The 22,535-nt window shown below is 45.4% G+C and overlaps 1 protein-coding gene across 2 annotated transcripts; it reads left to right on the top strand.

Moving 5' to 3' along the window:
• The first annotated feature begins 2,832 nt into the window (after positions 1-2,832).
• LOC308466184 (maestro heat-like repeat-containing protein family member 7) lies at positions 2,833-20,529 on the top strand. Of its 2 annotated transcripts, XM_080986863.1 has the most exons (14): positions 2,834-3,176; positions 4,593-4,659; positions 4,915-5,050; positions 5,643-5,767; positions 8,384-8,518; positions 9,192-9,271; positions 10,765-10,870; positions 12,135-12,230; positions 12,876-12,980; positions 13,717-13,852; positions 15,355-15,446; positions 17,034-17,186; positions 18,291-18,387; positions 20,092-20,529. In XM_080986863.1, coding segments are annotated over exons 1-14 (1,368 nt in total). In that variant the 5' UTR covers positions 2,834-3,174; the 3' UTR covers positions 20,130-20,529. The 2 variants fall into 2 exon arrangements, with proteins under 2 accessions (XP_080842988.1, XP_080842989.1); XM_080986862.1 differs by having other exon boundaries at positions 2,833-3,176; positions 4,593-5,050.
• The last annotated feature ends 2,006 nt before the right edge of the window (positions 20,530-22,535 follow it).

The raw sequence follows: 22,535 nt of genomic DNA, 5'->3' as shown, positions 1-22,535 counted from the left end.
TCACATAATATACATTCTTTACAACAAACAACTCCAAAATAAAATCATATGTAAGAAAACCTTAAGTCTCATGTTTTCATTTACACTGATCTCCTCTCCGATACCTTTACTTGATATTTCTTGCTGCTTTCTGCTTTCCTTATAGAATCTTTATGAAAATTTAAATCTCTTAAATCCTATACCACTCTTTAACAGTTTCAATTAATCCCTTCACCTCCCTCCCCCACAGCCCAGTACTTCCCTCCACCAGTGTGCGATCTTCTTTACCTACTATTATTTTTGTTATTGTTGTGTCTTCATTTTATTCTTTTTACCCTGTCCATCTGACTGGGTTGCCCCAGCCACTCTGGGCAGCTTCCAACATAGTAACATGAAACATTTTTTAAAACTTCCCTATACAGGGCTGCCTTCAGATGTCTTCCAAAGGTTGTATAGTTATTTATCTTCTTGGCTTGGGGGTTGCATAACTCCATACCCTCCAACATTTCTCCGAGGGAATGGGGACTTCTTAAGGAAAAGCGGGACATCCTGTCATCAGATCAGAAACTGGGACAGCTTCTGTAAATCCAGGACTGTATCTGGAAAATAGGGACACTTGAAGGGTTTGATATATGAATGTTCACATTTGAATGTTCAAATCCCATTTTATTTCTGGTGGGAGCAGGAGGTGAACTTTTGAGTCTCAGCTTCCTTGCACAAGCATAGGAGATAGGTTTCTGGAGAAACATGACGTTTTTTGCATGTCTGTGCTCTTTATTCCACTTCCCCTCTGCCAAACAGAAAAGATTAAAGCAAGCAGGCACAACTTTTGATCGTGAAACACCAACTTATACATAGCAGTTGAGTAGAAGCTTCACAAACATCCTACTTTGCTGATTTCCTTGACGGTTAAAAAAAGAAGGATCCTCAAACACCTTGCACAATGATGGGGAACCTGATGTTGTTGGACTCCCTGTCTTCACTCTCAATCAACAAAGCTAATGGGGCAGGAATGATGGGAGTTGTAGTCCAACAACATCTGGAGACCCATAAATTCCCCATCCCTGACCTAGAAGGACACAATATTTGTGTAGTCTATAGTCAACCATTTGGCCAGTCCAGTCACAAACGGTGCAGGCATAAAATGAAGCACATACGATGTAGGAAGCAAGCAAGCAAATCGAGTGGTTAAAAAGTCAAAACAAACCCCCAAAGTGCTTTTCTCATAGAAAAGCTGCTTCAAGAAAGGGGAAATTAGAACAGAGAACTGGTGGCAGAGGAGGCTTAACCCTTTGAAAGAGAAATTCAGGGGAAGTCACTGAGGAAGTCACCCAGTGGAAAACACAATTTCTTCACAAACAAACACCCCACATGTGTCTGCTGAAAAATCAGCAACACCCCCCCCAAAAGCATTTTGCTGACACAGAAGTGGACACCCAGGATTTTTGTTACAATACGTGTCTGCTTGTAATGATGCCTTTCCTTAGCCATCAGGGGGAAAAACTGAGCATTAAATACGTTCATAAAAAATATTTCCTTTGCTAAGGAGGCCAGGATTGAAAGCACCAACAGCAACAGCAATCGCATTAATTGACACGTGCACCCACGACACGCAGATCTGTTTGTTTTTCCTACGGCTCCCCGTGCCTAAAGGCACATTCCCCATCTACTCCAGTAACACACATAATGAAACCGTAGCATGGATGAGCAGCGTAGCAGCTGCCTTTGAGCTGGTTTAAATCCTTTATGCACATTGCCAGAAGGAGCACATAATGGGGCCCCAGGTATGAATGGGAGGGGGTGAGAATCCCAGGTGCCTAGGCATAGCAGGTGCAGGTGCAAATCAAGGCCAAACAGAAAGAAAACGCAGACGCAATACATAGCAGGCTTAATGAATAAAAAGAAGGCCAGGGTAATATTAAGAAAAACAATGCCCAGGTTGCTAAGGTAACTGTCACATGTCCTCCATTGTGACATTTCCCCCTGCTGGCTCACCTGTCAGATAACCAGAGGTCTTTTATGAGAGTAAGTGCTTGATGCTTTTTTTCTCCCATTTTGTTGGCATTTCTCTCCCCCCCCCCCATAACTGCTATATTTTGAGTCTCGCACTATGGTGTACTAATAGGACAGGAGACTGAGGTGGTGCATATCTAGAAAACTCCGCAAACTGTAAAGAAGGTCTTATCACCTGCTGATACTGAACTCTCCCCAAAGCTGAGCTCCTATTGAGGAGCCAGTAGAGCAGACATGGCCAAACTTGGCCCTCCAGATATTTTTGGGACTACAATTCCCATCATCCCTGACCACTGGTCCTGTTAGCTAGGGATGATGGGAATTGTAGTCCCAAGTTTGGCCATGCCAGTGGCCTAGAGGAACAGATTAGGTTGAAGAACAAGGGGGATAACTGAGACAACTTCCAATGATCCTAATGCACAGAACATGTGTGTGCTTTGGACTGACTTGTCACATCAGTAGGAAATTGTTTATTTGGGAAAAATAATTACATACTCCTTGATCGTAATAAAACCTCTAAGCGGTTTACGGAAAAGTAAATTTGTCGATTAAAAGCGGCTAAAAATAGCCTTATAAGAAAAAACATTCAACAACTCATTAAAATCAACAATGAGCTAAAAACAAATTAAAACACATGAAACTACTAAATGTCTGGATCGGTTTGCCTAAATAAGAAAATGTTAAGTAAGCCCCGGAAAGAGTATAGTGAAGACAACTGCCAGGTATCTTAAATAAATAAATTATTGCTTATAGAGAAAAATACAGAGCTTAATATCTTTCCCCTTTTTTAACTAAACTAAGACTTCTATTTAGATTATAATAAAAACACAAAAAGGGGAGGAGATAAAGAAAAAGAAGAAAAGAATAGAAAACGGGTTAAAAGAGAGAGAAAGAGGAATTAAAGACACCTGCCAGATATCAATAGGCAGAGAGTTGTAAAGTGTAGTTGATGCCACACTAAAAAATCAGTTTGAAATGATGTACATGGGGATTGTGTGTTCATGTCGGATCACATATAGGGGGAACATGGGGGTTGCATTTGTTCCTGATTTGGCTGGTGGCAGAGATTTGTTCAGTCTGAAAATACTTTTGTTTTCTAGACCTCGCCCAGGTGATTAAGAAGCCTCCGGACAACACTTCCTGAAGAGACTGAATGTGACGGGGGGAATTAGATATTCGGAGATGTAAGTAGGCTCTCTTAGCAGCTCTGTGCTCTGGTTCTAACAATATCCATTTGGAACAGTCCTACCATTGGGCAGAGTGCGGAAATTGCCTTAGGCGGCAGGTGCCAGGGAGCAGCCATGGCAGCCTCCCTGCCATTCCCCAGTTGCTGCGTGAGAGGCATACATATTATGCATCCCCTACACTAATCTGCTGCCCTCAGATTCAGCTGCTAGTCCAACTGGCTTTTGCCAAACTCCCTCAGACAACCAAATACCATGAGCCAGGCCTGCTTTAGTTCAGAACAGTTCTAGGGAATTCCTTCCTCCCCAGCCATGGCAGGGTTTATTTTCAAAAGACAGACCTACCTTCAACGGTTTAAGTACAGTCATACCTCGTGTTGCGTTTGCTTCAGGTTGAGCGTTCTCAGGTTGCGTCCCGCTGCGACCCGGAAGTACCGGAAAGGGTTACTTCTGGGTTTCGCTGCTTGCGCATGCACAGACACTCAAAATGATGTCATGCGCAGAAGTGGCGAATCGTGACCCGTGCATGCGCAGACGTGGGTTGCGTTCTGCTCAGGTTGCGAACAGAGCTCTGGAATGGATCCTGTTCACAACCAGAGGTACCACTGTACAGTAATACCTCTGGTTATATACCGTCCTCCTTGTGAATGCTTCGGGTAACAAGCTCCGCTAACCCGGAAGTAGGTGCACCTGGAGGCGAACTTTTCCCCGGGATGCAAGTGGAAGTTGTGTGGCAGCAGCGTGGCGACAGCGGGAGGCCCCATTAGCGAAAGCGCGCCTCAGATTAAGAACAGTTTCATGTTAAGAACGGACCTTCGGAACAAATTAAGTTTGCAACCAGAGGTACCACTAGTGGTACCTCGGGTTACATACATTTCAGGTTACATATGCTTCAGGTCACAGACTCCGCTAACCCAGAAATAGTGTTTCAGGTTAAGAACTTTGCTTCAGGATCAGAACAGAAATTGTGCTCCGGCAGTGCAGCGGCAGCAGGAGGCCCCATAGGCTAAAGTGGTGCTTCAGGTTAAGAACAGTTTCAGGTTAAGAACGGACCCCCGGAATGAATTAAGTACTTAACCTGAGGTACCACTGTACTGGGAGCCAATGCAGGTCTCTCAGGGCTGGTGTTATATGGTCACTCCCAGTCACCAGTCTAGCTGCTGCATTCTGAATTAATTGGAGTTTCCGGGTCACTTTCAAAGGTAGCCCCACGTAGAGTGTGTTGCAGTAGTCCACTCTGGCGAGACAGTCTGCAGGCAGGAATGGTCTCAGTCTGTGTACTGGATGGAGCTGGTGGTCCAACATCTTATGAAGGGCCACCGGTTCCCCATCCTAGAGGGCTAAGGTAGACTAAGCTCAGTAAAATAAGGTGGCGTCACAAGCCCCGTTCCTCAGCTTTCCCCCACTCTGTTCAAGGTTGGGAAGACTGCGGGCCCTCCTTTCAAGTAGGAACACCAATGCTGCTCCAGCGGAGGAGGAAAGTGTAAGTGCTCCCGAGAGAGATCCTGATGTTTCCTTGGAGACCCTTCCCAAGGGCAGGCCATGCACGGCCTACCACAGGATGCAAGCTGTGGGCCCTGAATCCAAGGATCAGAAGAAAGGGCCTTCCAAATCCTGGAGGTTTCGCCTTTGCAGAGCACACAGGGATGTTTCGGTAGGGGATGGGGGAAACAGAAGACTGCTCTGGGACTGCTGTGGGAACTGCAAGACCAGCCCCCAAAGCTTTAAACCACTACAGGAGAAGCAAGACCCAGTAATGGAGAAGAAGCAACCCAACGTTGATCGGCTCGATGTCCGTGCCCTGACAACCCACAACTCACTAGTACTTGTGAGCACCACCCCAGAGAGCACAAGTACAATTGGGGGTACTATAGGTAAGGAGGTGCCGGGGGGGGGTTAAAGTGGGTTGTTCAGACAAAAGCCAAGAATCTGGTGAATTGGGTCAGTCACAAAGACTGAGGCAGAGGGGTGGGGCCTGGTTGCAAGGGGTTTTTCCATTGCAATGATGGCACCAAATGGTCCTGTTCAAGGAAGGGTTGTTTTCCCAATGGGCAAGGAGAAATTAAATATCTATACTTCTTCTTCTTCTTCTTCTTCTTCTTCTTCTTCTTCTTCTTCTACTACTACTTCTTCATTTATTACAAGAATTTCATTTATTTAAAAAGTGGTTAAAACAAAAGAAAAAGAAAAACATGAATGAAAATAAAAAAACAGCAACAATTTGTTGCTGACAATGAACAGCTGGATATATAAAGGGCCTCATCAAACCTAAATCCGGCCCTGGCTGCACCCCTTTTTGATGAAGTATGGAAATACTGGTTTTCCAGTGCTGTTTTGACATGAGTGCTGTGGGTGCCAGCCTAAAATGACTGTCCTGGGCAGCAAAAAAAGAAAGAGGTTCTTGTACTCCAGGAGTACCCACTACAAAGGCCCACTAATCTGCTTCTACCATATCTTTTGCTGTAGTTTCGTCATTCAGTACCTTGGAATCTACGATCCAGTCGATGCCCTCAATCTATTCAGAGATGGGGACCTTATCAGATCTTGACATCATCGTTAATATGATGGAAACACCTAATTGTGAAGAACAGGTACAAATTTCCCCTTCCTTCCTTCCTTCCTTCCTTCCTTCCTTCCTTCCTTCCTCCCTTCCTTCCTGCTTTTGAAGCAAAACTTGTGTTTGCAGGATCCTGAGCACATGGTCACTCCCACACCATGCACTGAATGATGATGATGATGATGATTTTATTATGTATATCCCACCCGCCTGGCTGGCTTTCCCCAGCCAATCTGGGCAGCTTACAGAACACACACAAAATTGTAAAATGTACACAACTGTCATAGACAGGTGACTGCAATTATTGATTTCATATATATATATATATATATATATATATATATATATATATATGAAGAGTTTGGATTTGATATCCCGCCTTTCACTCCCTTTAAGGAGTCTCCCTTTAAGGAGTCTCCTTTTAAGGAGTCTCAGTGATATATCAGAAAAAATAGCAATCTGGGGAAAACCCAAATTCCTGTTAGCTCCGTTTGAGCACTAAAGAGCAGTACTCTTAAACCACTTTAACAATCGTGGCTTTCTCCCAAAGAATCCTGGGAATTTCTTAAGGGTGACAACTTCATGGAGTTAATAAAAACTTACCAGTAAGAAAGACCACCAGGATAAAATACTGTTTTCATTTCCCATCAACCCATCCCTTGCATCAGAAATATCCCAGAACCCTTAAGAAACTGTGAAAGTGGTGAAGCATAAAACCTAAGACAGATATTGGGAAGCTTTGGTCCCCCCAAATGTTGCTGAACTATATTTCCTGGCCATTGACTATGCTTGCTGGGACTGGTGGAAGTTGAAGTTGAGTCTTGAGGGCTGCATAAAATGTAGCTAAGCAAAAAATTGAAACAAGGATACGCTGTCCAGACATATTGCTACTCTCTCTGATAGTGACTCCAGGAGCTCAGTGCCAACAACACTGCAGCTGAAATGGAGCCGCTAAAAAAAGGAAGGGGATGTCTACACATTCTCAGGGGGACTCTGAGAATTTCAGGTTATGCCCAGTAACCCAGGAATGCTGAGAGCTTGGCAAGGTGGGGAGGGCAGTAACTCAAGGTGGAGACAGAACAGCTTGCTGGAGAACGCATAGCTAGCTCCATTAGGAATCATAGAATCATAGAGTTGGAAGAGACCACAAGGGCCATCGAGTCCAACCCCCTGCCAAGCAGGAAACACCATCAGAGCACTCCTGACATATGGTTGTCAAGCCTTTGCTTAAAGACCTCCAAAGAAGGAGACTCCACCACACTCCTTGGCAGCAAATTCCACTGTCGAACAGCTCTTACTGTCAGGAAGTTCTTCCTAATGTTTAGGTGGAATCTTCTTTCTTGTAGTTTGGATCCATTGCTCCGTGTCCGCTTCTCTGGAGCAGCAGAAAACAACCTTTCTCCCTCCTCTATGTGACATCCTTTTATATATTTGAACATGGCTATCATATCACCCCTTAACCTCCTCTTCTCCAGGCTAAACATGCCCAGCTCCCTTAGCCGTTCCTCATAAGGCATCGTTTCCAGGCCTTTGACCATTTTGGTTGCCCTCCTCTGGACACGTTCCAGTTTGCACTCCCATTAGGAGGTTAGAGTACAGTGCAATATTTTATTGCAATATATTATATATTGTGGAAATGCAATGTATCAAAGGACAGGTTTTATAGTGAGGGGGGAGGAGAACTGGGGGGGGGGGAATCGCATCTGGCAACCAAAGCACCCCTTTGGTTTCAGGTAGTACATGGGTAGACAAGTCTAAAAAGCCCATGGCACACATTTTCACAGCCCTCTAGCATAGAGCTTTCCAAGTTGTGTGTCGCAACACATTGGTTTGTCAGCTGCAGTGGGCAGGTGTGTCATGCGAACGCTCCCCACACTCCTCCTGGGGCTGGAAAGGGGTTAGTTTAAGCTCCGGTTTGCTAGTGAAACTGAATTACTGTGTCATAAAATGATGCATGTCTAAAAGGTGTGTCGCCAACATGAAAACTTTGGAAAGCTCTGCTCTAGTGGCTACGGTGGCTCATTTATACTGGATTCTGACCAAACTAAGCCTCCTGGTGTATATTTTGCTTTAGGAAGCTTAGTTTGGTCAGAATTGAGTAACAGCAACTCAGCTGTTGGGTGGTCAGGTGGCAGCTGTTGCTTACCATGCCAGCAGCTCCTGGTTCAGGCTGCGATTGCCATAGTTTACATAGCCAAAACAGCATCATCCACAAAGAAATTAGCTCCAACATTTGCCAAAGTACAAAAAAAAAGCTTTTACAAAAACACACACACCCTAAGGCAGGCTTCCTCAAACTCGGCCCTCCAGATGTTTTTGACCTACAACTCCCATGATCCCTAGCTAGCAGGACCAGTGGTCAGGGGTGATGGGAATTGTAGTCTCAAAACATCTGGAGGGCTGAGTTTGAGGAAGCCTGCCCTAAGGGGATCCCCCTACTCAAAAAAAACCAGCCCAATAAGGATACAGCATGCTCAGTGGCCATGGAATGATGATGGAGATTTGTGGGTGGAGGAAATGGAAAATGGGAGAAAGGGAATGGAATGGAGTGGGGTGGTGGGAATGCTGGACAGTGTCACTCTGCGCTGCAAGACTTTGTTGCCGTTCCCACATAGGAGTAGGGGCAGCTTGAATGAATAATATTTTCCAGAGTATCCTGGACAACAATGAGGAGAAAATTAGCTTCCTCCGTGCCCTTTCTGCTAGTTGCATGGCTGCGCAGAAAAGTGGCAAGGACACCTTGGATCTCCCATACACAAAGAATGAATTGGTGGAAGCAGTTCTGGTAAGTGAGATATCTGGCACCAGGAATCCTGTGGGGCAGATGGGCAGCTTAAGCATGGGGGGGGGGGTGGACTCAATGTTGAGGGGTACAGAAGAACCCAGGGGAAGGGAGGAGATGTGGCTGTGGCAGAAAGGAGAGAAGTGTGCAGCCATATTAGAACAGGATGGCCAGATCTATTGTAAATAATAATAATAACAATGATATCCTGAAGGTGTAATGTCGGCTTGGAGGTTTGGGGAAGACGACTAGATGGGGAAAAGCGACAAATACAGCTGAGCAGTGGTGTAGCATGAGGAAACCATAGCGGCAGTTGCCCCGGGTGCAAGATTGTTAGGGGGTGCAAAATTTCAATACCCGGTGCTGCTTCGATGCAGCTGTTTACTTCCATCACTGGTCTCCATTGAAAACAGTTTCTCCATGCAAACCAGGAAGTGACCTCTCCAGACAATGGAACAACTCTTATTTTCTTATCTCTGTGGCTATAATCTCCTGGGTGGCGTAGATACCATTAGGCAGTTGAATGTGCATGCGTATTCCATTTGTTGCCCTCTGCATGGCCCCAGGCGCTGGCAACCCCTGCTACACCACTGCAGCTGAGTAATAGAACATGGAAGGAAAGTGTTACACAGCAATGACTCTCCCCTTTCGTCCTACATGTACCACTCACTCCCAGATGGTGATGGAGACACTGCCTGTTCACTCTGTGCCATCGTTCCTCCTGTCCTGCTCAATGCTCACGGTCTACAACCTCAGGTACCAAGTCAACCTATGACAGTGACATCCAGACTGGCTCTAGCACTGGTATTTCTCAACTACATCATTGGGGAAGGGGGATTTTTTCCCCAGTTGCATTTCTCACCTCCCACACCACTGCCGGAATAAACCCAGAAATCCTCAGCTCCACCTCAAACTACATTTCACACAAACTTCTATTATTCCCTCCTGTTTGTTTTAAAAACCAAACGGGTTTCTGGTTGTTAAGGGTGCTGGGAATTGTAGCTCTGTGAGGGGTAAACTACTGTTTGGGGAAACCCATGTGTTTTAAATGTGCATTAAATATATGGTACTGATGTGGCTATGTGCTTCTCTTCATTGCTTCCTCTTTCAGTCAGTGTCCCTTGTGACTTCTTTTGGTTTGTACCATCACTGTTATACTGATGATATTCAGTTCAGATTTTCCCATGCCTTTTCTTACTTTTTTATGGTCATGCTCCAGACTCCTCTTGGATGATAATCTTTAAACTACAAATGTGCACTAGATTAAATTATTTTTTCTTAAACCCAAGCCCTTTGTTTTGTCTGCTCCTCTTACATTCTTCCGAGGGCGCTACTCTAAATTCTTCTTTGCAACTCTAAAGTTTTCTCCTATAGCTCATATTCCCAATCTAGACAAATCCTGTTGATTTAGAATGCTGCTTAGGGATGTCCTGAGCATTCGGTTTTTGGCGCCTGCAACGTGGGTGCCTCATTTAGAATGCTTGAAAGCAGGACTGTGCTTATCCCCAGCCCATGACACCACAGCAACTTATCTCGGGGCAGGAGACAGGCAGAGAAAACTTCAGGCACTTCCAATCCATAGGATCCTCAGCCAGGAAAGTGGTGCTCAGCATATAGTTCTCATTAAGGAGAAAACCCCACATACCTTTTTCTTGGACGTAGCTCAGCTGGTTAGAGCGCTGTGCTGATAATGCCAAGGTTGCAGGTTTGATCCCTGTATTGGATAGCTGCATATTCCTGCATTCAAGGACTAGACCAGGGGTTGTCAACCTGGTCCCTACTGCCCACTAGTGGGTGTTTCAGGATTCTAGGTGGGCAGTAGGGGGTTCTACGGCACAAGCTGAATCTTGCTTCCATCGAGCACTGATGGGCGGTAAGGAAATTATACCATCAAGAAAGATGCATTAGTGGGCGGTAGGTATAAAAAGGTTGGCTACCCCTGGACTAGATGATCCTCAGGGTCCCTTCCACTTCTACAGTTCTCTGATTCTCTGCTTCTCAGTGGGATTTGCAGACACAGCATCATGATCTCTGGTGAGAGGGCAGAAACTTGCCATTTCCAGGCATGTGCAGCATCTACATGACATTGTTGGCTTACTTAGGAGAACATGGAGGAAAAGACTCCATGGAGGAAAGAGGTGCCCCCCCCACACTTTTAAAGGGAGAACAGAATTTGCATTTTTCTCTATTTCACAGCCCCTCCTCTCAACCAGCATAATAACCAGTTGCTTTTCCTTTGGTCCTGCCAGCAAAATGAAGCCCCCATTTGATCCTGAGCAACTGTCTGGTATCTTGCGGCTGGCTCTCCATGGCATTTTCAACATGGAAACAGATTTGGAAAATCCTCACAGCCAGGTAAATTCAGGGTTTCTTATAAATACTGGGGAAAGAGAATATTCTCTTTCTGGCTCTGTAGTGCACCGTCCCTTTAGTTTTGCTCATATTGCTGAGAGATAGTCCCTCCTCAGGGCTACGGCAGGCAGGTGTAAGTATCAGAAAAACAAGGATGGGGAGTTGTTTGACTACATCACACATTCCATCTTGTTATCCTGAATCTGCTTCCCAAAGAAGGGTCTTCCTTGGACAGGCTGAGCTACACGGTTTTCTGTAGCCTATCTGCATATATTTTTCAACTTGAACTGCTGAAGACTTCTCTTTTTTTGCTTCTCATGACATTTGAGCCCACTGCATCTAGGTCATGGGTAGGCAAACTAAGGCCTGGGGGCCGGATCCGGCCCAATCACCTTCTAAATGTGGCCTGCGGACGATCCGGGAATCAGTGTGTTTTTACATGAGTAGAATGTGTGCTTTTATTTAAAATGTGTCTCTGGGTTATTTGTGGGGCACAGGAATTTGTTCATCCCCCCAAAAAATATATAGTCTGGCCCCCCACAAGGTCTGAGGGACAGTGGACCGGTCCCCTGCTGAAAAATTTTGCTGACCCCTGATCTGGGTTATACCTCCACTGCTGAAGCCAGTGCGCCTCTGAGTACCAGTTTCTGGGAGGAACAATGCTACACTAAGGTCCTTCTTGTGGGTGTCCCATAGGCATCTGGTTGGGAAGAGGATGCCAGACTAGGTGGACCTTTGGTCTGCTCCATCAGAAAGCATCTTATGTTCTTACCTGCCAACTGAGGACAACCTTTCAAGTATCTGATGAAGTGGAACTCTGGTCCACAAAAGCCACAGGACTCTGTTGTTTCCCCTGCAACAGACTTAACATAGGCACTCCTCAGGAAGTGGCAGTCTGATTGTCATCTTATTTGTTAGTGGGCAAAGGAATTCAGCCTCTACACCAGGAGTGGCTAACCTATGGTCCTCCAGATCATCTTTGTTGGACTACAACTCCCAACGTTCCTCGCCATTGTTCATGCAGGCTGGGAATGATGGGAGTTGAAGTTCAGCAACATCTAGAGGGACACAGGTTCCCCACTCCTGCTCTACACATGAGCCCAGGGTTTGCCAAACTTGGGTCTCCAGCTGTTTTTTGGACTACAGTTCCCAGAATCCCTGACAACTGGTCCTGCTAGCTAGGGATGATGGGGGCTGTAGTCCAAAAACAGCTGAAAACCCAAGTTTGCAAAACCCTGCACTAGCCTTTGGCTCTCTTTCCCTTCAGGCTCTCTACCAGTCGTCTGCAGACACAATGGAGATCATGCTGAAGGGCTTGCTGTCTGAGGTTCCAACTACAAGCCACCTGCTGTTTATTTTGAAGGTGAGTGGGTTAAAGGGAAGAGAGTGGCACTTTATCTTGCCACTTATACGATGGAGAATCTGGCAGGGAAAGCATTTACGAATATTTGCTTAATGTATTTATAGCCAGCTGTTCATTGTTCACATAAATCCCAGAGAAAGAGAGAACGAGAACACAATAAACAATGTTTCATGTAAATACATCTCATGGGAATATAGTTTTCATTGTAGTAGGCATTATTTGAGTCAGCAGCATCACCCGCCAGGCAACAGGATAGCAACATGGCTTAAGTCGCAGTGGTGTCCAAACTTTTTTCAAAGAGGGCCAGATTTGATGAAGTGAAGGGCTGTGAGAGCCGACCAGAGGGCCGACCAAAGTTGTCAACCTTTATGATTTTACCCCAAAGTTGTTGCGCTTTTTGTAGGGGCTGGGTTAAACTGACCAGTGTGCTGGATTAGCCCCCGAAATGGACTTTGGACCTGGCTGGCTTAAGGGATGCAACAAACCAGCATCAGCTTGACAAATGCAGAGTCCATTTAGAATTTTTCAAGATCAAATGACAGGGCAGAGAGGAAGAAGAGATGTTTGTGGGGACACAGTTGTCAATGTGTGGTGTGTCTCAGGCCAGGTGTTGCAGTCATTCTGAGCTGCTGCTTCCTTCCTCAGCACATCAACTTCTGGATTCATTCCAACGATCCCCAAGAGAGGTATAGGTCTGTCCTCTGCAGCACCACTGTGTTGCGACATGCTCTTCTGCTGCCAGATTTCAACGTGAGTACCCCCAGAACCTGGCTCAATACGGCAGCCCCGATTAGGAGATATGAGTTTGATGTTTTATTATGCTTTTATATTTGTTGGAAGCCGTCCAGAGTGGCTGGGGCAACCCAGACAGATGGGTGGGGTACAAATAATAAAATGATTATTATATTATTATAAGTACTAGGCGAAGCGGATCCAATCTGTCATTTCCCCTTCTCCATGTTCATGGGAATGTGTCCACAGCAAGGATTCCTGCTAAGGACCTGTCTTCCTCACAGGCTAGGGTAATAATAATAATAATAATAATAATAATAATAATAATAATAATTTATACCCCACCATCTGGCTGGGCTTCCCCAGCCACTCTGGGCGGCTTCCAACAAAATATTAAAATACAGTAATGCATCAAACATTAAAAGCTTCCCTAAACAGGGCTGCCTTCAGATGTCTTCTAAAAGTCTGGTAGTTGTTGTTCTCTTTGACATCTGGTGGGAGGGCGTTCCACAGGGCGGGTGCCACTACCAAGAAGGCCCTCTGCCTGGTTCCCTGTAACTTGGCTTCTCGCAGTGAGGGAACCACCAGAAGGCCCTCGGCGCTGGACCTCAGTGTCCGGGTAGAATGATGGGGGTGGAGACGCTCTTTCAGATATACTGGACTGAGGATGTGAAGAGTAGAGCTCAGTTGAAACAAGGGGAGAAGCAGACCACAAAATATGGGTGGAGATCTCTGTTGTCTTCTGTCCCTGCAGAAGTCTACTGAGCTTCCTGCCTTGGGACACCACGTGGCACAGTTTGGAATCTGTATCACAGATACGATGGAAGATGTGAGCAACCAGGCCAGGTTGACCATCAGCTGCCTTTATGAGCTGCTCCTCAATCAGATGGGTAAGTTGGTTTGAAAACATGAGACCAGCAGCCCCTTGTTGGGAGGCCACATATGGCTTCCAATGACTGATAATACAGTGTCATGAAAATCCATATACAGTGTCTCATCCCTTTAGAACATTTTCCATTAAGGATGTATCTCCTCAAGATGTTTCAAAGCGAGTTGGAGATGCATCTGAACCATGGACATTTTTATATCATAATTTCGTTATAAATCATAAGTGTTGTGTGTACTGCAATTTTATGTTGTGAACTGCCTTGAGATCGACAGGTGAAGGGTGGTGTGCAAATTTTACACACACACTGACCTAGTCAAGGCTACTCAAATTATTTTGACACTAGAGGCTGAAAATCCCACAACTCTGTCTTCCTAGGAGTTAAAAGCACAAGTTGTGGTAAATTAAATAGCTCACAGTTTCATGACACCCACTATCAGTTGCCTTGGTGACCCCCTCATTCTTCTTAATATTAGGACCTGTTTCTAACCCTAAGCCTGCCCCTACCTTCACCTATCCTACCTTCACCTATCTGTGCTTAAGGTAGGGCAGTGCATGCTTATCACATCTTATAAACTCTTTCCAGGCTTATTGTTTCAGCACTGTAAAGGTAAAGGTACCCCTGACCGTTCAGTCCAGTCGTGGGCGACTCTGGGGTTGCGCGCTCATCTCGCTCTATAGGCTGAGGGAGCCGGCGTTTGTCCACAGACAGCTTCCGGGACATGCGGCCAGCATGACTAAGCCGCTTCTGACAAACCAGAGCAGCACACGGAAACACCGTTTACCTTCCCGCCGGAGCGGTACCTATTTATTTACTTGCACTTGAAGTGCTTTCAAACTGCTAGGTGGGCAGGAGCTGGGACTGAACAACAGGAGCTCACCCTCTTGTGGGGATTCAAACTGCTGACCAGCAAGCCCTAGACTCAGTGGTTTAGATCACAGCGCCACCTGTGTCCCATTCAGCACTGTAGCATTGAGCTAATCTCCTCACCCATGCTGAAAGGTGTCATTGTTCTAGTTTCTCTTAACTTGTATAGATCCCAGAGGGCAAAGTATCCCACAGGGATTAGGACTTAACTGAGAAATGATCTCCCTGCTTTTCACATATTAATTCTTCTACAAGAAAGCTGATACCTGCAAAAAACACACACACAAAAACCCAAAAACCTGGCAGCCTGCTCACTGTTGTGTTTCATGCTGTCCTCGTCTTCTCCGATAGGCCACACTCCATATATAAACGTAAGCGTAGCAATTAAGGCCACAAAGTATTTGACATACCTTCTCCTAACCCAGATGCAAATCTTTATTTCTCAAGTCTTGCTTCGGACCACTGCAGGAACAAGTGGGATTGGACAAATTCCCTTGTGGGGAAATCTTAGGATACCTCACAATCCTTACACAGATAGCAGTTATCTTCCGAAGGGGACAGAAAGATCCCAGGTCGTAATGTCAACGAGAACCATTACATAGACAGAAACAGAGGTACTTCTGCTGTCTCCCTGTCAGGGCTGAGCGTGAGTGAGGCTGAAGAACTGTGGTGCCACAGTTACGAAGACCAGAAAATGCTGGCTTACGTGGATTCCTGCAGGGTGGGTGAGGTAAGAACATACCTCTGAGGCAGCATTAAATATGGACAAATTCACACCCAATGGAAATGCCTCATGCTTTTCCAGAATTAGGCTGGTGTAGAAGAGGCTCATCCATACTTCCACTTTCCCCTGGGGAAAACCCGCTCTTTGCAGCTGAATCGGAACAAACATCAATCGAGTTTTCGGTGATTGATATTTGCCCTGATTCATCGCTAAAGAGTGGGTTTTCCCTGGGAAAAGCCACAGGGCAATGGGAAACCACTCGGACCCATTCTAAGAATGCATAGGACAAGCTGAAGACCACTCAGACCCATGCTTTCTAGACTCAGGACAAGCCCAAGTGTGGACAAGCCCTCAGTATCGGTGGTGCTGATGACAGAGCCCTCTGACCACAGCATCATTCCTTTCAAGAATGGTGTTGGTGGCCCTATGCCATAGTTTCCCAAACTTGGGTCACCAGCTGTTTTTGGACTATAACTCACACCACCCCTCATTAGCAGGAATGATGGGAACTATAGTCCAAAAACAGCTGGAGGATCAAGTTTGGGAAACCCTGACTCCTGCCTACCACTTTGGCAGCAAAATGGGGCCACCATGGGCAAGACGATGGTTTATGCACACTTGAGGGACTCTCTAGATATGTAGAAATGTATCTGTTTACAACCTGAAAGGGAGAGAGGGAGACTTCATTTTAACTGGGCATGCTTAGTAGCACCCAGGGCCCACCAGGTTTTGTGGGTTCTGGTTGTGGGGAGGAAAGAAAGGGAAAGGGAGTTAGCCTGCTTGAAATAGAAACATGGCACCTAATCCCTTCCCCACGCTTTAGAAACCTACCCCACCCTTACAAGCTTGAGCAATAATATACTCAGATTTGAAATTAGCAGCCATCCTTAAACCAAAGCTCTTCAGACTTATTTGGAAGAATGGGGTAAGTTCTCCCGAGGATGGGGGTTAGGAAAGAAAGAAGTATGTCTTTTTCTTCCTTTCTTCTCACGAGCAAGCCCAACCAGTGCTACACAGCTCCTAATTCCAGGTTGGGTGGAGCCCTTCACAGGAGGACTCCTATGAAGGACACCAGATCCCACCAGAGAACCTTTCTATTCATGATTATTTGTGCTCATGAAGCTATTGGGGTGGTCACACATAATCCTGCTTGAAGGACTGTTTGCAACTGCAAAAGTTTTGGGGGTGTCACACTGCCCATTTCCAGTCAGTGCACACCCCACAATGTCTTGCTGAAATTCCATAGCTTTCTATACCACAACTGTCCTGGTTTCTTGTTGTCCTGCTTTTGTTGCTTGACAGCAATCATGTAGTGGCACTGAGGAAGCATCGCAGAGCAAGCTAAAGCAGAATAAACCCACCTCCCATGTCAAGAATAATATGTCGCAGAATACAACCACAATGACACCCATTTGGAGGGGCCTTAGGAAAAGAAGACACTGTAACTTTTGTTATAGATCTCCACTTGTTCCATTCAAATGTACACACACACACACACACACACACACACACATATACATACATATATACACATAAATATATGCATGTACTTCTGCCACACTATCTTTAAAATGTGGACATTTTTTATTTTAGCTGTTCAGAAACATCTTCACAGAAGATCAGAAGAGAACCTTTCTGGAGACATCTTTGCGGGCCATTTATAATCCTGAGCTAAGGATAAGAGAGGCTGGGATCCTCCTAGTGTTTTCCCACCTGGGGAAGGCCAATGAGATAATGGCGGATAAGGTGAGCTACCAAGATAGGCTTCCAAACATCAGAAACTGCTTTACCACCAAGACATCAGTTGGGCCCTGGGTATCCGCAGTCATGGGTGCAAGATGGTGCCACTGCTGGCTGGACTGTAGGCTACTAGGGTGTATGAGGTGTTAGGGGAGGGGCAGTACCTCTGGTGGGTGACACACCTTCTTCTGGGGTACAATGTCCACTTTTGGTCCCCACCCTGAACTCAGCTCTTACCGGTGGCTCCTAGAAGTTGTCAGCATGCGACAGTGGCCACATCCCAGAAAATAGATTTGACTGGCTGGCTAAACCAGGTGAGGATAGCCAACAGGTCTCAAATCATTAGTGAGTTAGGGACTTCCCCTGCATGTGAACACATTCTCTGGCAGATTGAGTGGATGAGACCAATAGTTGGTCCAGCGGTCAAGAAAGTAGTTTCTGCATGTGCTGTAGAGGGAAGAACAGATGAGGCTCGTCCACCTGGGGAGAGGGGCCATCTAGGACAGGCTTCCTCAACCTCGGCCCTCCAGATGTTTTGAGACTACAATTCCCAGCATCCCTGACCACTGGTCCTTCTAGCTAGGGATCATGGGAGTTGTAGGCCAAAAACATCTGGAGGGCCGAGGTTGAGGAAGCCTGATCTAGGAGAAGGAAAACTCTGATCTTCTGCTGCCTTGCAAGATATTTTTGGGAGAAGAAAAGGTTAAGGAGTAAACCCACACAAATCCAGAGTGGAGTCCCTAAGATGGTTAGATGGTGCCTTGTACGTCTCCCTCTGGCAACTCCTACAGCCAATGTTTTGCTCTGCTTTCCTTTGGACCACATCAGCAAGCATGAGGTCTTATCATATGGCCCAGGCTTGCACCCTGAGGAGGTCATTTCAGTGCTGCTAGCTCAACTGTTTGACTTCACCCCCAAAGGCGCACTCCTGCAGACCCATCTGTTGCCCCACCCACTCTTGGCCCCAGGAAGGTTGTCTCTGAGGCAATGTGGCCCTCAGGCTGAAAAAGATTCCCCACTCAAAGCAGGAGAAAAGAGATCTCAGCAGAGAAACCTGACCCTTTTCTGCCCAAAGGTAGCCTGATGCTTGCCGTTGTTTCATCTTTCCAGGCAGAAGACGTAGCGGAGAAGATCTACCAGCAGATTTACAAGCTTCAGATACTCAGAGAGGTGCCAGAAGCATTGCAAGGCTTCTTTCCAAGCAGAGGTAATGCTGTCAGACTCAAGAGAGAAGAACAGAGCATGTACTTAGCTTGGAAGGTTCCAGGTTTAGCACTCCAACCCCCAATATTTCCAGTTAAAAGAGTTTGATAGTAGATAATGGGAACGGCCTCTCTCTGCACAAGAGCTTGGAGGCCTGGTGGCCTTCAAAGTAGATTACACTGTGTTACCTAAGCAAATATTATTGCCTGGTAAACAGCAGTTTCCAGTCCATAATTGGGAAATGGGAAAGGACAATGTCAAGCTAAGAGAATAACATGATAGTTTAGTCGTGCAGTTGGGATTTAAGGTCTGCTTGGACTTCAGTGAGCTGTGCTTATGCAGCAAGGATTCAACAAGACACCCAGAATTAAACAGGGGCAGCAAAAGGTTGACATTTACACGTAGGGATACTAATTTTTATGAAGCTTCATTGCATTTGAGAGCCTAACTACATGTGAAGCTGAATGAGCTGCTAGCAGTCACATCAGCATTGCTGTTTTCTGTTAATCAACCAGGGTGGAGGGCTTACTGCAAATTTATTATGCTGTTTTTGCAATATAGGAGGCTGTCTAAATTGTGTATTGCTTTGTAATGATCTGTTGGGTCTCTGGACTGTAATAAAGATTGAATTGAATTGAATATAGAAATGACACAAGAAAACTTGTTCTGCTTATTTGTATCATTTATTTTTCCCATAATCCTTGTTTGTAGCTGGGGAAACCCTGCCAGATGGGGGGATAGAAATAATAAAATTATTATTATTATTATTATTATTATTATTATTATTATTCCCAATAAAAGTTATTTCCCCCCCAAAAAAGCAAGTGTGGGGGCAATTTTCATCAGGACTGCAATGTATAGTGGAGGAGATGTTGAACCCTTTCCCCCCAGCTGCAAAATTTGCACATATATACAGACTGGGGGCCCCCGACATGTGTACACACACACACACACACACACACACACACACACTGCAATAGGAAAAGTGTGTCCACTGATCCCAGTGTTACAAACTGTACATTTTAATGTACTGTAATTGCCCCTAGAACTACATCAAAATTTCAGTAGAATAGAAATAATTCTTCTTTCTTATAAAAGACCTGCAGCAGGGATGGGGAAGATGTCACCCTCCCAATGTTATCTGACTACAGTTGCTATCATCCTTGATGCCTGGGTTAGATAGACAGATAAACTTTATTCGCATTAGCCAATGGCCATAGCAACATAAAACAAACAATATATACAGTTAACAATGGGTAAAAAGGGCAATCAAATGACCAAGATTATTGTTCAGATAGTGGCCCTTAATCTCATTGCACCCTCGATAAACCTAGCAACCTTTGCTGTTGTCTGATCATTTTGGTCTGATAAAAGAAAGGACAATGTGGCCGCAGATGGTAAGTAAGAGCGGGGTGATGATCTCATTCCTCAGATCTTTATAAAGGAGGCAGGACAGGAGAACATGAGCCACTGTTTCCAGATTGCCATCTCCACAGGGGCAGAGTCGTTTCTCAGTTGGAATCATTTGGTATCTGCCCTCAAGCCTGGGTCTGATGGGCGTTGTGGTCAGACAAGAGCTGGTGAGCCACGGGTCCCTCTGAGCCTGAACTTGCAGCCTCCCCTAAACAATGCCTTCATGCTTATCATCTTTAGTTAAATCCTAGCTTGAATAATTAAGTCTCCCTGTTCTACTTGTTTTTCTGACCAGGTGAAATGATGCCCGAGAGTAAAAAGGATGCGCCATAATATTCCTTCAGGCAAGAAGGAGAGGACAGCAGCAGATCAGACTTCTCCTCTGTGTGTTTTCATTCGGCCTCTTCTGCAGAGCTGGTCTCTTCTTCAACCCCAACCACTGCGGCAGAAAGGCAAAGGCAGCTGCCTAGGAACCGAGAGGGACTCCAGGGATGGCTTCTTCCCAGAACCAGTGTTGTACTGGATCTCAGAGCAGCACTGGCTAGAAAATACACTTGGGAGCTTTGGAGGGGGGGCATATCGCTGGGCGCAGTGCCAACAGACAGAGGGCAGACAGAGAGGTGTGTACCTGCTGGGCACACACCCATAAGTGATCCCCAAAGCATGACACAAACTACTTTTATTTTATTTTTACAATTAACTGAGCATTGCGATTCTTTTCTCTTGCTGTGTATTTTGCTGTGAATTGTTTTTTTGCTTAGGCTGCACTGAATTTTTTTTGTGTGTGTAAGCCAGTTTGTGTTACTTTGCATAACAGACATGATTAAAATCAAACACTGGTTAATAATAACAATAACAATAACCATGTGGTTCTACTCAAAAAAGAAAAAACACACACATGTAAAAACAGCCCACTGCAGGGCAGGCAGGGGAATAAGAAAACAGGTGTGAGTATATGATATATTTATTTTATTTTATTTATATTTATATTTACCCTATGTTTGTCCTCGGTGGCCCTTCTCAGCATGCGCCCTCACACAGGAGGTGTGTGTTGAGTGGCAGCATGAAACACAGGCGGTGGTTCCCTGCTTGCAGAATCCTCTCCCTAGGAAGGCATGCCTGGTGCCATCGTTATCCATTTATAGGTGTCAGGCATTAAATATGTTCGAATTCAATGGTGAGAGTAAGAACAATAAAGCTGGCAGTTGAACCACAATGCAGAGAGGCACAGGCTTGATATGCTTTCTGTGCTGGACCCAAAGCTATGGCATTGGGTGTTGCTGTCCCCACACTCCCCAAAAAGCCAATGGAGGAGCAAGACCTGTTGGAGTGTTAATGCCTGGAAACGTCATCTTTTGCTCAACCTGTATATCAGACCCACCCCCAAGGACTCAGCTATACAGCTGCAAATATAACGTTTTAAGTGCATTGTACAAATGTGACACTAGATGGTGATGGTGAGCTTATGGCAAATTCAATATATATTTTAAAAACTTTTTTTAAAAAGCATTTTCACAGCATTTTTTATATGTGTCTAGATTCCACCCAAGTGTCCCTATTTTCCAGGGACAGCCCCAGATTTACAGAAGCCATCCCGGTTTCTGATTTGATCCTGGAATGTCCCGCTTTTCCTTAGGACATCTCTATTTTCATCAAAAGCGTGTTGGAGGGTAAGGAGTTATGTGTCCCCCGAACCAAGGAAATAAGTAATTACACAACTTTTAGAATACATTTGAAGGCAGCCCTGTATAGGAAAGTTATTTAATGCTTTTTTATATTTTTATATATGTTGGAAGCTGCCCAGAGTGGTTGGGGCAATCAAGCCAGATAAAATTATTATTAATAATATTATGGAATAGGACATCCCTATTTTCATCTGAGAAATGTTGGAGGGTATGTTGTGTGCGTGTAAATAAATGATATATCACAAAGACACCACTGTTTCCAGTGACCTTCATTTGAAGGAAGCCAAACCCAAGATATGCGGAGAACCTTTGGGATCTTTCAGAGACTGGGTCGTGTGTAACACTCATGTTCCTTTGTATCCATTGCTATTTCCTGTGCTACTCACAGAATGCTACATTAACACCTCAAAATGCAACACTGAAGCAAGTGGGGGCTATTCTGGCAACAGCGTGTCATTGGAACACTGGTACACTCTTCGTTCATTGATCCACCACAGTGGTCAAATCCTGTGAAATCACCATAAGGAATCCTACGGGTGTGCCTAAAACACATTCAGGGCAGACAAGAGAGAGTACCTTTTCACACAATAGTGGTATTGTAAGCAGCTGCATGTAACCTTCTCCCAATTTTATTTTTTAAAGCAGCTTTGAGAAGAGGCGAGTTTAACACCACAGTCTTATGTATGGCTGTTGTTGTTGTTGTTTAGTCATTTAGTTGTGTCCGACACTTCGTGACCCCATGGACCAGAGCATGCCAGGCACTTCTGTCTTCCACTGCCTCCCACAGTTTGGTCAAACTCATGTTCGTAGCTTCGAGAACACTGTCCAACCATCTCGTCCTCTGTCGTCCCCTTGTCCTTGTGCCCTCAATCTTTCCCAACATCAGGGTCTTTTCCAGGGAGTCTTCTCTTCTCATGAATTGGCCAAAGTATTGGAGCCTCAGCTTCAGGATCTGTCCTTCCAGTGAGCACTCCGGGCTGATTTCCTTAAGAATGGGTAGGTTTGATCTTCTTGCAGTCCATGGGACTCTCAAGAGTCTCCTCCATCTCCGGCT

Source organism: Podarcis pityusensis (genome assembly GCF_964106645.2).
Source record: "Podarcis pityusensis genome assembly, chromosome: 17".
Taxonomy (NCBI): Eukaryota; Metazoa; Chordata; class Lepidosauria; order Squamata; family Lacertidae; genus Podarcis; species Podarcis pityusensis.
The sequence above is the reverse complement of the archived record's forward strand: the minus strand, read 5'-3'. Positions and strand labels throughout refer to the sequence as shown.